At 39.6% G+C, this 18,176-nt stretch overlaps 1 protein-coding gene across 8 annotated transcripts in view; it reads left to right on the plus strand.

Moving 5' to 3' along the window:
- zdhhc5a (zDHHC palmitoyltransferase 5a) overlaps positions 1 to 17,456 on the plus strand; it is a 43,282-nt gene extending 25,826 nt beyond the window's left edge. The window contains exons 5-14 of one of the 8 annotated variants that reach the window (XR_015087143.1): positions 923 to 1,095; positions 3,637 to 3,739; positions 5,521 to 5,612; positions 7,264 to 7,390; positions 9,293 to 9,398; positions 13,124 to 13,233; positions 13,580 to 14,619; positions 14,705 to 16,095; positions 16,192 to 16,244; positions 16,458 to 17,456. Coding sequence is in view for 2 of the 8 variants with exons in the window: in XM_086033620.1 (XP_085889746.1) it covers positions 923 to 1,095; positions 3,637 to 3,739; positions 5,521 to 5,612; positions 7,264 to 7,390; positions 9,293 to 9,398; positions 13,124 to 13,233; positions 13,580 to 14,619; positions 14,705 to 14,723 (1,770 nt within the window). In the remaining 6 variants the exon portion in view is untranslated. Of the gene's footprint in view, positions 1 to 922; positions 1,096 to 3,636; positions 3,740 to 5,520; positions 5,613 to 7,263; positions 7,391 to 9,292; positions 9,399 to 13,123; positions 13,234 to 13,579; positions 14,624 to 14,704 lie in introns of those variants that run through there. The other 7 variants (XR_015087142.1, XR_015087141.1, XR_015087146.1 and 4 more) reach the window with 7 other exon arrangements.
- The last annotated feature ends 720 nt before the right edge of the window (positions 17,457 to 18,176 follow it).

An 18,176-nucleotide genomic window follows, 5' to 3' on the forward strand; every position in this document is an offset into this window, starting at 1 on the left:
ACTTTTTCACATTTGTGACCTCACAATCACAAACTTGAATTTATTTTGTTAAGATTTTATGTTATAGACCGACACAAAATAGCACATAATTGTAAAGTGGAATGAAAATAATAGATACGGTTTCAAAATTGTAAGTGAAAATAAATCTGAAAAGTGTTGTGTCCTCTGTCCATTTGTGTTCAGGCCCCTGTAATCTGATACCCCTAACTACAATCCAGTGCAATCAGTTGTCTTCAAAACTCACCAAATTATAAAGTCGTATGTATAATTTACTGTTATTATATATACACCTGTTCTGTGAAAGCCTCCGTGTTTTTTAGAGAACACTAGTGAACAGCAGCATAATAAAAGGCAAAATAACTCACCAGAAAAAAACAGGGTTAAGTTATGGAAAAAAAAAAAGAGGGGAGAAAAAACGGAATATTTACACATCATCATCACCAAGGAGCAACGTTGGACATGGCTGTCCACCGAAAGGACATCTATTAGTCATGTAGTCACTCAATTTGGCCTTTATAGCAAGTCAAACGTGCCAGGATTGGATTTTCTTTTTCATTGGAGGGGGCGCTACAGAGACATTTTTTTGTCAATGTGCATTACAACTTTAAAATATCAACATTTTTAACAGGCCCGATGAGTGTGAGTTTTTGTGCATGTTTAGGTCCCCCAAAAATGTCATTCGTCAGCAGAACTGTAATAATGATATGTAAATAAATAATAAGACCAATAACAATAATAATTCCTATAAAAACAATACTGTATAGACCTTCCAGCGCTCGTTGCTCGGGCTCTAATGATCAAGTAAAAGATTATAGAGTTCTGAAGCTATCGATATCTGTATCATTTTTACATCGATTCCCATCCAATTTAGTTCCCTGGTGTCTGGGGCTTGATCTCAGAGATATTTTCTTTGCTTCTACAGGACTTTGACCACCACTGTCCATGGGTCAATAACTGCATCGGCAGGAGGAATTACCGTTACTTCTTCCTCTTCCTCCTTTCCCTGACTGCCCACATCATGGCCGTGTTTGGCTTTGGCTTGCTCTTCATCCTCTATCATCACCAGTACATTGATCGCGTGCATGCGATTGTCACGTATCCTTGAATGAATGGTCTTTCCTGGATGTGTCCCTTGCTTATTGAATTTCAAATGAAAATGTAGGTTTCAAGTTTCTTTTGTCTTTTTGACAATGATCTATGGGAATTCCCGTAGCAAGGTAAGAGAGTTTTCTCTTCATTGTCATTGTTAAGAAGACAAGATGAACATTATTGGATTGTCTTAATTTTCCGATCCGATCAATGTCATTAATCAGCTCAGCGAAATAAGACATTACATTTACCTGTGGCGGGCCACCACTAATGAGTTTTGGCAGCCATTTAAAGATTTTGGCGCTACCTGTCAATATGTAAACGGTGTATTAACTTTCTTTTGCTGCATGGAGAAGCCGCTGTGCGCTTTGTGTGACTGACACGATACTGCAAATAAAGCGGCTCAAATGACTGAAGTTTCAAACGTATCAATGTTTACGTTTCAGAATCAATCTTAGTAACAGACGCATCGACGGCTCAAACGATATCTCTAGCGGCTGTAATGGCCGTCTCATCAGATCACACTCGTTGCTGTTTCTCTTGTGGTTCTGTTTTTGCTTGGAAACACCACTCCACGTTAGGGCAAAGCCTATGTGCTGTCATCTGGATATTTTGAGTTTTGGTTTGGATAAGATCGCTCTGTATCTTGGAATGCGGAAGCTCATGAACATGGCAGATCTATGAAATGTATTACAAGTAGCTTGTGATTGCGTTGTTCGCGCGTTTGCCACATTAAATCTATTACAAAAGGTGTCAAAAGAGAGAAAATGAGGGACATTATTTAAATTTCGAAGTAAAAGCGATGATGTAATGTGTGAACATCTACACACGTGAACATATACACACGCATGGCATGTATGCACACATGCACACAGTTACTAAATACTACTACTACTAAATAGCATGCAAATAGTTTCGAAAGCCTGTCAAATGTAAAATTGTTACACTAATGATTAATGGCGAATACATTATTTGGTCAGCAAACACATTTCCATTTTTGTTGTTGGTATTTTGTAGAATAAAAGGACAGTTCAGATGTTTTAGGTATCGCTTTAAATAAAAGTATCTGCATCAAAGTCAATGTTGTGCATAACATACAATCATTTTTTTTGCAAAAAGCTTGTTTTTCCAAAATAGATGATTTGGGTGAAAACAACCAGTTGTACTTCTATTTATTAAAAAATGGAATAAGGTAGAAACAAACTCTGCCATGCACGAGTTATGACTAATAAATGCACAAGTTAAGTTCTTCATAAAAATAACTTTGATAAGGTTCCAACTAAAGTATTTAGTAGTATTTTTTTTTCGATTACATTTTCAGGAAAAATTAAGTTCTTCTCGTTTATTAACGAATGATTGTTTTGTATTCAAATCACATTCCGTTTTTTCCTTCCATGAGGCACTGCAGAGACTTCTAAGCATAGTAATATGCTTGAGAATACTTCTGTTGATGCTCAGTAAGCAGTACGCAAGAGTATATACAGTAAATAAACAAATGATGTTAATAGACCTATTGTTCCATCTTTTGATCAGATCAGTGACTGATTATCCTTTTTTTTTTTTTTTCAAAGCTCTCTGATTGGTGATTGCCCCACAAACTCCTGATTAGGGCTGCTCGATTAAGCGATTTTGAACCGTAACCGAATTTTCTGGATAAAACGATTTTAATAACGTTCAGTTCGGGCGCGTTACATTTTTTTTTAATTTTTGGTGTATCTAAGCCACCGTAGTTTCCTCTGCATTTACGCTTCCTCCCACGAGCGCGCAGTCCGATAACAACAACAACAACAACATCCATGGCTACCGGCGATTCTGCTATTTGCTCAGGCAAGTGAGCGTTTAGTTAATAAATCCGGAAAAAATAGATCTGCAGTGTAGTGTGTGCCCCGCATGTACAATACAACTAGTGAGCAATTAACTCAACGTCTGAAAGGCATCACTTTTTTTCTCCTCTACAACGGACCTCTGGTCCAGCCGGACTATGCATCCGTACTCAAGCTTGACAGTGCTTTGTATTATTGAGTGACAGTTTTGCACTAATCATTGATTTATGTTTAAGTAAGACCAGGGAGAAGTGTGAAAGGCTAGTCACTAGCTGGTTGGCAAAGTGACTTGCTGACAGACTGTTTGGTTTACAGACTTGACGGTCTACCTTCTCTCATGTTGATGATTTCGTTTCAGATGGTATATGCACTTTCTTCTTTCATTATTGGTTTAATTAAGAACCGATCTGAAATCTATTGTGTAGGTAAAATGCTGTTAATCCCAATGGATTGTACTGCTTGTATTAAGTTAAATTGACTGGCATTTTGAGTTCAAAGAAAGAAAAAATAAGTTTAAATAAAAGATATTCAAAATACTTCATTTTTCATTATTTTTATTTTACAAAGAAATCGTAATCGGAAAATCGGGTTTGAGAGAAAATAATCGGGATTTTCTTGTTAGGCAAAATCGAACAGCCCTACTCCTGATTGTGTAAAACCTAAAAACGATGTGGATGAATGAGAATTAACAGGCAATATATTCCTTAACGGTCTTCTTTTTCAGGCTGGCTGTAATGTGTGTTGCAGGCCTGTTCTTCATTCCAGTTGCTGGTCTCACTGGTTTCCACATTGTTCTTGTGGGAAGGGGCAGAACTACTAACGAGCAGGTAGCAAATATTTTAACAGCACCCTTTTTTTTGTCTTCCCCTCATGCTCTTAAGCCACCATGGACCCCACTGTTCGTGGGGGACCTTGACCAACAAATTTCCACTAATAATTGATCCTCCAAGCCAAAGTGATTAGAATTGTCTAAATTAACAGTGGTCACCTACATGATGTAAGGACCACATAAGTAGCCCACGGGCATGTTCCTTGGATGAGCTCACCAGTAAAATGAGACTAACCGATTTGTGTTGCTATTCTTAACTCATTCACTGCCAAGGACATATTTATTTGTCTTTTCACAGTCCAGCCTTTCAATCCCAGAAATGTTTCAATATTTTTCAAACGGTAGGGTAAAGAGGATCTTAAAATGTCTCACACTGAATGAGTTAAAAAAAAAAAAAAGCGTCACCTAACAGTGGGTTGCACCTAACTCTTTTGTCACTAATCTTTTTTTAAATCAAACTTGCATTGCTGTAAATTTGGAAATATCTATATTGCAAATAAACAGTATAGTTCAAAAAGAAATGTTCAGTGTTAAGCGCATGACCAAACCATAGCGCTTGTGGAGACAAGCCAGTGGGAGCAATAACAATGAGGGGATGATTTACCGCCTAAAGTTTGAGCAAAACTGTTGTTTTAAGAATGTGTAACTAACTGGTAGCCCTTCGCATTAATCAATACCCAAGAAGTAGCTCAAAATGACAAGGGACATAATGACCCTATATAGCCACTTTTTATGAATCATTTTGCTAAGTGGTGTGCCGTGAATTTTTTTCCGATGTGGAATATGTGCCTTGGCTCAATAAAGTTGAGAAACACTGGTTTGAACCATTAATTTGACACAACCTATGATCCCCAAAACACTTTTAAACACATACAAATATCTTGAAACATTGCTTTACTGTTAAAAATACAGTAGAGTGAACCGTTTACCTTGAAGCATGTGCTATTCGTCTTGTAACAGCTCCCTGAATGGGGAATATGTTTGTAACAACTTCCCGACACCAACTGTTGTTTCCTTTGTTGTTTCCTGCTACTATTTTATGGATCTAGAGTTCGCTCCTCTTTTTATTGTGTATAAAGATGTATTCCATGACATTAGCTTTTATTCACAATTCAAGGCAACACACACATTCGTGTTGGACGTCATCGCCACAGTAGCTTGGAAAATTAAATATGGCCTTCCAAAAAAAAGCACATCAGTACTGCACCACCCACTCAAAGATAACATATGACAGACAAGTTCTTTTAGACATCAGAAAAGCTTACTGACTCACCTGGACTATATTTTTTTTTCTATAAGGGATCTCAACATCCCTAGCTGGTTACTGTATGAAACTTGACCTATCCTTCGACAAACTTGTTAGCGTTACATGATTACCTTCATCGCTTCTGAGGATTACCCAGCATGCCATTAAAGCACCGTGTGCAAGTGGAAGAAGTAGCTGTGAGTCAACATAGCCAGGGAGTGGCGAGAGATGAGCGCTATATGCTAAGCTAAAGGCTGTAGCTACAAACCACAAACATGCCAAACTCGGCCATCCAGCTGCAAAGTGTGTATGCAGACATTCCAGTGATGAAGAAATACTGCTTGTCAGGCACTGAAGTGCTGATGGTAAAGTGCAGACCCTTTTAGACGTTTTTCTGCAAATATTGGAGGATAAGCTCCAAAAGAAAATTCATGAGTAGATACATTTGGAAATGCCAAACCACAACTATGCTGGGGTCCACTGTAATGTACATTCCTCTGTTGTTGATGTCTACTTTTTTTTATCCTCTTTAGGTGACAGGAAAGTTCAGAGGAGGAGTTAACCCTTTTACCAATGGGTGTTGGAAGAATGTCACTCATGTCCTCTGCAGTTCACAGGCACCCAGGTTCACATTTACATTTTTATTTTTTACTTATTACCACTCCATCCATTCAACTTCACACATCATAACATTTTAAAAATAATACAATTTAGTAAATGGAAATTGCAAAAATCACGAAAATCGAACTCCCGTGCACCACCGAGGATCCTGCCAAGGGTGTAGAGCTAGTCCACTTTCCCACGGCCAGGACGGAAACGGCACTGCTCCTCCTGGATCCGAGATTTGACTTCTCGATGGACCCTTTTCTCCAGCACCCCTCAATAGACCTTACCAGGGAGGCTGATCGCCCTGTAGTTGGAACACATCCTACGGTCGCCTTTCTTAAATAGGGGCACCACCACCGTGGTCTGCCAATCCAGAAGTACCGTCACCAATGTTCACGTGATGTTGTAGAAGCTTGTCAACCAGGACAACCCCACAACATACCGAGCCTTTAGGAACCCCGGGCGGATCTCACCCTCCCGAGGCCTTGCCACAGAGGAGCTTTTCAACCACTTCAGTGACCTCAACCCCAGAGATAGGAGAGCACGATACCTGAGTCCCCAGACTCTGCTTTCTCAAAGGATCGCGTGTCCGTAGAATTGAAGAGGTCTCCAAAGTATTCTCCTCACCAACTCACAACATTTTTTTTAAGAATCCCGCAGGTGATACCGTGGCTGTCTGCTCTAAAATAATTGGGATTCCTCTTAGGTCTTTGTTGACTGCTTATGAACATCTGACACGCAGGCTAGCAAGGCCGCATTATTGAAGACCCCTCATGCTTTATTTTCAAAGTTAGAATGGCTGCCATCAGGACACTGGCTTCGCAGGCCCGCTTGCAGTGCTCAAAGAAGAAATGCCATTTTTGTGACTAAAGTTGTGCTGCTCCTCAATTCGAAAAGTTCATGAAACATTTCTGTCTCTTTTTGAATGTCTTCTGCACATATTAATTTGCGCCTGCTTTAGATAATGCACTTTACCCTTTGCCAATTGCACCATGATTCTGGTCCACAATACTCAGAAAACCTTTTTGGTATGTTGTCTATTTATGTACCGTACTTCCTGCTCACATCCTTCATTTAGGGATGTGGGAGGAAACCGGAGTACCCAAACCCAGAACCTTTTAAAAGGCAGATGTACTCGTTGCATGTGCCATAATGCTACTCTCAAAACGTTACAACTTAATTCATGCAATTAATTTGCAGGTGATAGATACAGAGAGCCATGCTTCATGTGATTGAAAGGGGCGGGGGTTGTAATTGCATATAGATGTCACAAGATGGCGGCAAAGCACAAAAAAAAAGCATAATCACCATGTAACTAGCACCAGGGTGCTAGACTGTTCACACTCCATTTGCGGCCTACCGTCCATTTTTTTTTTTTGCCCGGAGCCTACAGCATGTACTAAAAATAACATATAACACAGCCCGCAACCCTAATTTTCCTGGCCTTGATATATTGCCATATGCGGCATGTGTGCTTGTTTTCCTCATCTCTCGCCTCCAAACAGATGTCAAAAGGGTTCGCTGTGCGCATGGCTCTCACCAACTGGGTGAGGTTGTTTAAAGCTAGATAAGTGAAGTGTACCCTCTTGTCACTCATCTAGTCTCTCTTTTTTTATGTGGCTTTTGGTCAACGACCCGCTGAAACTGAATTCATTTTGTGTACTCCGCAGATATTTGTCAAGAAAGAGGTATGTGCAGAGTGTATGTCTGCAGCCTCCGTTTCTACGGCCACAACTGACTGAGGCCCAGCTAACCGCAAAGATCCTGGACAATGGTTTACGAGGAGATCTGCATAGGGTGGGTTAAGATCAATTAAGCTGAATTCAATTTGGTTCTAGTCATGGGTTTTTATCTTTCCTCTCTATTTTGTCCTTTCTGGTGCCAACACAAGTGGCCACCACTTAAGTCGTGCAGACCTCTGTACACAGCACTTTTACCAAGTGTTTCTTTTTATCTACACAAGTGTGTCTATATGTATGTATATTTATATATGTCGTCACTGGCCTGTGAAAAACACTTATGTCCAATTTTGGAAACATTTGTAATTTTCACTTTATTGCGATGTCTGTAATGTGGAAACACTTCACGTAAAAATAAGAAAAGGAAAAAAAATGGACGTAAGTGTTTTTCACAGGACAGCGATATGTATGTATATATATTAGGGCTGTCAAACGATTAAAAATTTTAATCGAGTTAATCACAGCGTAAAAAAATAATTGATTGTAATTAATCGCAATCCGAACTATCTCCAAAATATGACATATTTTTCCAGAAATTGTTGTTGGAATGGAAAGATAAAAGACACAAGACGGATATATACATTCAACATACTGTTCATATGTAATGTATTTTCTATTACAACAACAAATCCTCATGAGATGAAAATTCACATTTTTAAATTAAAATGATTAACATTCTTTCTGTAGTAGACAATATTTTTATTCACTACAAAAATGCAAAAGGGCCTCAGTACAGTGACAAATATTTCAAATGTGTGCAAACAAAGTGTGTGGGTGTAATGTGCACATTTATGTGGCCCTGTTGTAGTATTAGAGTTTATGTTTTCCGAGTGGTCCCCGAAGTGTACACGAATTGGATTGGCTCATATAATGGGTGAGTTTTATGCCGTGCTGTGCTATGCTGTAGGTGGTATGAGCACGTTGTGTGTTAGATTAACTGACTTTATCAACACAAAACAAGACAAGACCTCTTCTCTACTCATTCTCAGTCGCTGAGGCAAACCAATACATTCTCATTTCTGAGATTTAAAGGTGCCCTCTTCTTTCAAAATGCTTCTTTATACTCCCTCGGGCGACACACGTCCGCTCTGCTGCTCACTGCACCTCTGAGCGGGATTATGCATGGGCGGTCATTCTGCGCATGCGTTAAATGCGTCATATGTTTTGACGCGATCAATTACAATATTGAATTACCGCCCAATAACGCGGTAAGTTTGACAGCACTATTAAGGCTGTTGAAATTTAAGCATTAACTATGGAGATTAATTTAAATTTCATAATGTACTAAAAAAAATTAAGTGAACTCAGTTTTATTTACTTCCTGTATCAGATGACCTCTGCTCACTGTGCAGCCAAACTTAGAGGAGAGTCACTGCCGCAAAGATGGACTTTTACGTAGTTTTACTTTAAAAAGTTGCTTGACGACTCATTGGAGAAATCCCAAATAATTTGCACACTTTGCACAGCCAAATTCAAATACCATTGTACGTCTTTGGTGTATCGTTCAACTGTTGTATTTTACTGGAAAAGAATCTTATTCAAAGATTAAAGAAAGCTATTAGAACAGTCTTTGAATCGAAATAGATTTATTTTTTTCCCACATTTCCACCAGATTTTACTCAAGCAAATAGCGGTTAATCGCGATTAATTATGGAAAATGTTGTGATTAATTTGTTAAAAACATTTGTTTGACAGCACTAATTATATATATATATATATATATATATATATATATATATATATATATATATATATATATATATATATATATCCCATCCTGTGGGTAGAGTTGAGATTGGCTGTATCTATCAAAATTTCAATGTTGACTACCTTAGCACACATCCCTAGCACCAGGGTTGGGTCAAACAAGGATGAATACTGACTTCACTCATTTACCACCAGTTGTTGATTTGTCCTGAAACTAGACATATTGTAACTGGGTTGTGTTTAATTATTTCAGTCCAAATCGAGTCTGGATATGCAAGAGAGCCAATCATGTGATGCTGAACCTCCTCCTCCAAAACCGGAACTCCGCTACCCTGGAATCACCAGAGGGAGCACACAGGGTAATAACAAATCATCACTTTAGTAGCAATATCTTTTGTTAGTCTTTTTCGGGGACATTGTATGTTTTTTTTTGTTTGTTTTTTTTTTACTTTGAATTTTATTTTCAACATATTTGAAAAATCACATCAAAGAAAGTGAAATAAAGAAAAAAACAAAACATAATAACTAACAATAACAACAGCACCCCGGGAGTCACATTTCTTTCACAATTCAGTTCCACTTCCTCTTCTTCCTTTTGTCAATCGCCATTTGTCAGTCCGGTTTTATACATTGTCCATTTTTCCCATTTTTCCTTGAGTACCCTGTAGTCTCATACGAAAAGTCAGCATCTCCACCATACGGATTTCCTCCTTAATTGCCATGCATTGATCCTGGTCAGGTGGTTCTACATTACACCATTTTCTAGTTATAGCTTTTTTACATGCCACTAATAATATTTTCACTAGATATTTATCCCCGTCATATATCATTCTTGCACCAAAGTCATTCATGTATAAGATTTTACAGTCAAAAGGGACATTATACCTTAAACTTTTTTTGTATTGCAGTATGTCTTTTTTTCCAAAAAGGGGTTATTTTATGATATTTCCAGAAGACATGTGCATGATCTGCATTCAGTTCACTAGAATCCCTCCAACAATTGAGATTCGTTTTTGAATACCTATTTTTAATTTTGGGGGTTGCAAAAAACCTTATTAAATTTTTCCATGAGAACTCTCTCCATGACTGTGAGCTTGTGGTCAACTGATGTGCCCTCCACATCCTACACCATTGTTGCTGTGTGATTTCTATCCCAGATTCAGATTCCCATTTCGTCTTTACATAATTAGTTGAATTCTTATTTGCCATTAATGCTTTGTATAGTGCAGAAATCATTCTGAAAGAGATAGCCTTATAAGATTTGAGTTAAAGTTGAGTTACACCCCATATTTCATGAGAGAGATCAAGTCTGATCTTCATATCATAAGATGTATGACCATATGTTTCAAATAGATTCATTAGTGCGGGTAAAGACTTCTCTGGTTGTCTGAGGTACGCAATAACAACATCGGCATAAAGTCCAATCTTATTCTCCACGTTGTTTATTGTTACTCCTATAATTTCTTCACTCTGTCGTACTGCTTGCGCTAACTGTTCAATAAAAAGGGCGAACAAAGTGGGTGGGAGACAGCAACCCTGTCTAGTTGACCTTTGTAAATATATTCTGTCTGTCAGGTTGCCATTAATTTTAATTCTGGCTTTGGGTTGATGGTATAATGACCTAATCCATTGCACGGACTTCCTATTGAAGCCCAATCTTTCCAATACTTTAAACAAAAAACAAAACAATTTACTGAGTCAAAGGCCTTTTCCGCATCTACACTTACTAATAAGGTCTCCTGTTTGTCCTTTTGAGCTTGGTTTACTATAGTGTCCTTCTAATGTTATCTTGTGCTTGTCGGTTTCTTATACATCCTGTCTGGTCCTCGTCGATTAAGTCTGTTTTATAAATTTGTTTAGTCTTTCCGAGATAATAGGTGTATACATTTTATAATCTACATTCAGTAATGAAATTATAATGATGAGAAAATGAGATTTAAAAACAGGTGGATTAACTCCTATTCCACATACATCAGAATGACTTGTTTCAACTAGTGGGCTTGCATAGAGCATATTCTTGGAAAAAAATATGTTTGGGTTGACTTCCACTTTAATAAAGTATTTGTATAAGAAAATCAATCCTCTTATTCATGTTAAAGGGACACTTGGATGATCTTAACATTGGCACTTATATAATACGTTTGCATGTGAAAATGACATCAGTACACACATATTTGTGAAAAACTGAAATATCATATGGTCATAAGTATTGAGACCCTTTGCAACGTCGTTCATATTGAACTCACATGCTGTCCATTTCTTCTAATTCTCCTTGAGATGGTTCTGCTCCTTTACTAGAGTCCAGCTGTGTTTAATTCAACTGATTGGACTTTGATTAGGAAAGGTCTATACAACAGCTCACAGTGCATGTCAGAGCAAATGAGAATCATGGGGTCGAAGGAACTGCCCAAGGAGATCAGAGACAGAATTGTGGCATGGCACAGATCTGGCCAAGGTTACAAAAGAATTTCGGCAGCTCTCAAGGCTCCTAAGAGCACAGTGGCCTCCATAATCCTCAAATGGAAGAAGTTTGGGACGACTACAACTCTTCCTAGACCTGGCCGTCCAGCAAAACTGAGAAATCGTGGGAGAAGAGCCTTGGTGAGAGAGGTAAAGAATGCAAAGATCACTGTGGCTGCGCTCCAGAGATGCTGTAGGGAGAAAGTTCCAAAAAGTCAACAATCACTGTAGCCTTCCGCCAGTCGGGGATTTACGGCAGAGTGGCCCGGCAGAAATGTCTCCTCAGTGCAAGACACATGAAAGCCCGCAGAGTTTGTCGAAAATCACATGAAGGACTCCCGGACTATTAGAAATAAGATTCTCTGGTGTAATGAGACCAAGACTGAACTTTTTGGTGTTAATTCCAAGCGGTATGTGTGGAGAAACCCAGGCACTGCTCATCACCTGCCCAATACAATCCCTACAGTGAAACATGGTGGTGGGAGCATCATGTTGTGGGAGTGTTTTTCAGCTGCAGGGACAGGACAACTGCTTACAATTGAAGGAAAGATAAATGCGGCCAAGTACAGAGATATCCTGGAGGAAAACCTCAGACTGGGCCAAAGGTCCACCTTTCAACAGGACAATGACCCGAAGCACACATAAGCTAAAATAACAAAGGAGTGTCTTCAGAACAACTCTGAGCGCTTTTGACTGGCCCAGCCAGAGCCCTGAGCTGAATCCGATTGAGCATTTCTGGAGGGACCTGAAAATAGCTGTCCACCAACGTTCACCATCTAACCTGACAGAAGTAGAGAGGATCTGCAAGGGAGAATGGCAGGGGATCCCCAAATCCAGGTGTGAAAAACCTGTTGCATCAATCCCAAGAAGACTCACGGCTGTACTAGCGCAAAAGGGTGCTTCTACTCGATAAAATGTGTCAGGGTCTGAATACTTTTGACCATAAGATATTCAGTTTTTCTTTTTTTTTGCAAAAATGTCTACATTTCTGATTTTTTCTGTCAAGAATAAAGTAAATTATATATATATATATATATATATATATATATATATATATATATATATATATATATATATATATATATAGATACATAGTAGGTATATTTCGTATGTATATGTATATCTTGAAGCTGACGACTAGTCAAATACATCACAAGTATCACAAACATCCAGCGAGTATTTGTTTTAGTTTTCAACTAAATGAAATGCTTGGAACAATCAGTATTCCGGGCATAACGTGTTAAGAAGGCTGGAGCTGCTGAAACAGGCTGTGGCGCTTGCCGCACAATTGATTAAGGAAAAAAAGAAGCTGCTCTTGTCGCGCAATTAATCAAAGACAAAGTTGTTCAATACTGTGCACACTGAACTGTGACCGCTATATTGAACGATTCGATACAGATAAATGCTCGGAGTGCATTTCCGAACACAACAAGGTGTGATTGTAGGAAATATATGGATAAAGGGATGTTCCCCTGGTGTTGAAGAACTGCATCAATACGAGCACCCCAAAATCGGACTGACATTCTCTCTGCTGTCCTAATATTAGAATAAACAGAAATAATGATATTTCTCTTTTCTCCTTATATTTTTTACAACAATTGCTTCGTTCACCATTTCTCTGCAGATTACGATCTACTAAACAAAACACCTCCTACTCCAACCATGTATAAATACAGACCTACCTTCAGTCCTGGAAAGAACCACACCCCGCTAACCCATGCTTATGCAAACCAGGTAATGCACGCATGCTGTGTACACACATTGGCTGTATTTATCCGCATTTGCGTCTGATTGAGTAAATGGCGTTTGTCTAACTGGACGCCTCAAAGTTTGCAGGCATTGTTTAAAAGGCTTTAAGCCTTATGTAAGAAAACGGCAGGTGTACTTTGCGCCATGTTTACCTGCTCTATTGGAATTTATAGGCTTGATCGTTGGTGTAAAAAAAAAAAAAACACACACACACACAAATATATATATGTATATATATATATATATATGTGTATGCGTGTGTATATACTGTGTACTGTTGACTATTGGCTTCTTCCTCACCATCCGGCTCTTTGTCTCTTTTGTCCTTCAGTTAAGTCGAGCAGAGAGGGATGTCAGTAGTAGAGATTCCTCCTCCTCGACCTCCTCCCTTGTTCAATCCAGCCATCAACCTGGTTTCCGTTCACAACCTAGCATGGAGCGGAGGGACACTTTGTCCGACAGAGTGGGCGGGGTAGTTGGAGGGGAAAGAAAAGAGAGCGGAGAAGCAGGAGGCATCCCCGGCTACTCTCTCCACTCCTACCAATCGTTTTCTGACCCTGCCGTCCTGTCGGGAGTTGCTTCGCAATCCTCTGGTTCCGTGCAAACCTCAGCATACGCTGCCCAGATCTCTGAAACAACCTCTACCTCAAGCAGCTTCAAGAACTTATCAAATCAGACTCCCCACCCAGCTCATAACGGGAGCTCGTCATATGACAGCATAATGGCTGGAGATGGCAAAGGGGCGTCAGCCGGATCAAACATTCCCAAGGTTTCGACCGTGAGACCCTGCTCTCCAGCGGCAGGCGGCTACGTCTCCTCTTTCCATTCCTCCAAACCGAGAGACGGCGAAATGCAATCCCAGTCTCCCCAGCGCCATCACCCCCTCCTCCATCGGTCAGCCTCTTCCACATGCCCGTCTCCTCCAGAGAGGGAGCCCCTGTTGGTGGAACCGCCGCGAAGCAATCGCCCGTTGCCTTTCTGCCAAACGTCTGCGCCACCCGCTTCGTCTGCCCAGCATCCGCCACACCACCACCACCACCACCATCACTCCCATCATCATCATCACCATCATCATCATTCTCATAACCATCACCCCCACTCCTCCTCTAGCTCCCACCCTTCCCGTTTCATTGCTCCTCACCTGCCCCGCCATCCTTACCCGCAGCGTGGATGCTCCACGGATACCCCTTTGGGCTCGACGTCATCGTCCACAAACCACCCTTCCCACTCCCCACACCACCCACCTCTCGGTAAATCACTGTCTTACTCAAGCGCCGCTGCTGCTGAAATGCAGTACCAGCTCATTCGAAAGGCCTCCTCGGCAGCCGGAGCAAACGCAGCAGGGATAGCGGGAGGAATACAAACGCCAAAGTGAGTCGAAGGATTACACAATATCTCCACTTTTGAAATCCTGACATTGATTGACTGCTATCCTTTTTCCTTCTCCTCCTGACAGATTTCCTGTGAGTCCCTAATTCCATTTGCTCGTTTTTGTGACGTGAGGTTTGCCTGAGGATCGTCCGTTCCCTCCAAACTGTGCCATGTATGCATGTTTGTGCAAGATGTGCACACTGATCGTGTAGTGCGTTTCAGCATGTGATATTTGGAACGCTGCAAAAACATGACGTACGTGAGTGGAGAGGACTACAGGTTGTGAATTTAACTGCTCGCATTTTTTGTTGTCTTGAAAAATTGTTGTGTATACATAAGGGATCATATTTATCATTTTCAATCAAAATCCAATTGTATGATACCAGCAATAAATGTGACATTATATGCATTTATCATCAGGTTATTTATTGTCGAGTTAAATTTACGGATTTTAAGTTATGGCGTGCTTGCAATCTTTGTTGAAATGTGTTATTGGTCGTGTTTTCTGTTTTTTGGGTTGCTTTTGCATTGCCCTCACTCATATTATTGTAACTTGGCAACAGTGTTGCGCAAGTTACTTCCAAAATGTACAAACCCAATTCCAATCAAATTGGGACGTTGTGTTAAACATAAATAAAAACGGAATACAATGATTTGCAAATAACGTTCAACCTATATTTAATGGAATGCACTACAAAGACAATATATTTAAAATTCAAACGGATAGACTTGATTGTTTTTAGCAAATAGTATTTAGTGAGGGGAAGGTGGTGTAGTCATAGTGCTCATTACCAGCAAGTGTTCTCAAAGTTGTTAGTTTTATTTTGATTTGTCCCAAACAAATTGATGAAATGCAAGCTAATATCATTTCCCTGAATAAAAAAAAAACATAAATTGAGCTTGTTATTGGAAAATGGGCCACCCAGACTGGATGATCCCTTTAAAGGGAAGTCAACCCAAACATTTTTTTTTCAAGAATATGTTCCATGCAGGCCCACTAGTTGAAACAAGGCATTCTGATTAATATTGCGTTTGTGGAATAAGAGTTAATCCACCCGCTTTTAGCCATTTTAGGGGGGCTGCCATTTTGTCACTTCTGTCGACTGAAAATGACATCACAGTTGCTCAGGGTTTGACAAAACACTCAAATATGAAGATAGCTGAATTATCCTGAGTCAGTGAGAAAATAACGTTACGATTTTTTTCAGGTGCTTCAACCTTTTTACCCCAACTTCAACCCCAAATGTGAAAGAAAGTTGGTTGCACTATTGAAATTGCCCTACTAACCAACAACAAAATGACACTGAGTGGCTAGTAACCCCGGCAAACCACAGCGAGCGAAAAAGGTCATGTCATGGGTTATGCACGAGTGTATCAACCTGCCAAAACGGATGTACAGTTGTTGTTCTTCTTTACTGCAATTAGTCGAATCAACTGTGGCTTTCCTGGTTGCAGTCGAGTAGTCCACTACCTCAGGTACTTTAAACCGAATCAATTCTACACATTCTTAAATGATGACTTGAGTGTCGAAGTCTGGTAGTAATGCTTTAACTTTGGCATTTGGTTGAATAGATTTCTACGCAGATTTTCTTTGCGCCTCCTCTGTGTTCGTCGCCCTACCCCTGGTGAGAACACATTCACAGACTATTATTGTCTGACAAATGATTTTTTCTTAGCAGTTTCTCAATCTGACATGCATTTGACCATTTCTTTTACAACCGCGTTGTATGTTCCTCTCTTGTGTATTGTTGATCCAGCCGGAATGTAACCACTCATTTGTACTTCCTGTCCGGATCGGATGCAATGATTTCTTTAACTTTGTGTTTTTCCGTAATCAGGGTTGAGCTCAAGCAGATCGAACTGCTCAGACCAGATTGACAAGATGGAACTGCTCCGATGGACCGGCAAGCGCTCCCCCCCCCCCATCCTCCGGCTCCACTTCCTCTGCCTCTCCCGCCTTGTCAAGCCACCTCCCAGAGTGACTGATTCTAGCTCAGCAATTATTCGGCCTCAAACCCACCGGCCTCTGAGTGCCGGTGTGCAGAGGTTGCCAGGTGGTGAGGGTACCACCTATGAGATTTATGTCTAATTTGAAGCAAGATTCTGAGAAGACTACTGATTCTCTTTTGTGCTGACGAGAACAAAATGGCACCCAGATGATATCAAAAAATAAATAACACTCGATCAATGGAACGGGCATGACCCACAAGTCCGATTTTTTTTGTTTGTTTTCCTCTCAGACTGACTGACTGAATCTCGTTGTGGTTGAGAAAGATTGCTCCTTGTTTCATTAAGTCAAGTTAATTCTCATAGAGGGAAGAATGAACAAATGCTGATTCCCTCTTTTGGTTGTTTATTCCTAAATGTGAATATTCCAAGTTAGTACAGGATACTGTGGTTTGAAATGTGAATTTCCTACTTTTGTTGATGATATTGTTCATATTGTATGACAGCATGCACATTCATTATTAGTAGCCACTAAGGGCCATGTTGGACTGTGGATAAGGTTCGTGGTTTGAACAAACAGGAAAAGAATTTAGGTCAACCACAAACTTTTGGTTTTCAATCAGATTGAAGAAAACAAGATTTTGCTAAAAAAAATATATCTTGATTTTGATTTTCAAGGTCTTTAAAATCCAAGTCTTGTGTTCTGCAAATCATTTTTATATATGGATTACATTTTCTTGATCTACACAAATCGGAGGTTATGTATGTAGAAAAGTGGCTCTCTTTGCTAGTTTGCTTGAATCTCTGCAAATTACAAACCATTGTATCTTAAATAATCAAAGTTCAAGTTAAACGATCAAAGTTTGTTAATAAAACAATCTTTTAAATTATTCCAAGTACATTGACCAGATGCCTAATTTATTTACACATATGCCTCTATAATTGCTGATGGATAAAAACATATATAGTAAAATACGCAATACAATATCCGTTTTTGTGTGGATCATTGATAGTACATGAATCCCAAATGTTTTTGATGAAAAAAATAATCTCAAATATACTTGCCTACTGTTTGAGGTAAAGTTAAATCAAATTGTTTGTAAAGGAGTTCTCAGATTTTTAGATCATTTTCAATAGCATTATTACTTTAAAAAAAAATACAGAATACAGTGGAACCGCAGTTTTCTTATGCGCCAGTTTTGTTTTTGTTTTTTTTATTTGGGGCAGCACAATTGTAGAGTGGTTGTTTCCCAACCTGAAGGTTGTGGGTTCAATTCCCGGCCATTGTGACAATGTCAAAGTATCCTTGAGCAAGATACCGAACCCCCAGTTGCGTCATCAGTAGGTAGATGAGGTACAGTGTGAAGTGCTTTGAGTACCAAATGTAGAAAAGCGCTATACAAGTGACAGCCCATTTCCCAATTAAGGCGCCAATAACGATTTCATTCAAAGTCCCTTTAACGTAACATTGTTTTTGATGCCGATGAACGCATGCCCCATGTTTGGGCTTATTTGAGGTCACAATGCAACAGTGAGCGGATGCGTCCACCTAAGAATGGATTCTAAGCAAATCAAACTCTTTAAAATATAATCGCAGTCTGCTGAAATGG

The sequence above is a fragment of the Filicampus tigris genome, chromosome 6 (assembly GCF_054856515.1).
Source record: "Filicampus tigris isolate MCC_2025a chromosome 6, RoL_Ftig_1.0, whole genome shotgun sequence".
NCBI lineage: Eukaryota > Metazoa > Chordata > Actinopteri > Syngnathiformes > Syngnathidae > Filicampus > Filicampus tigris.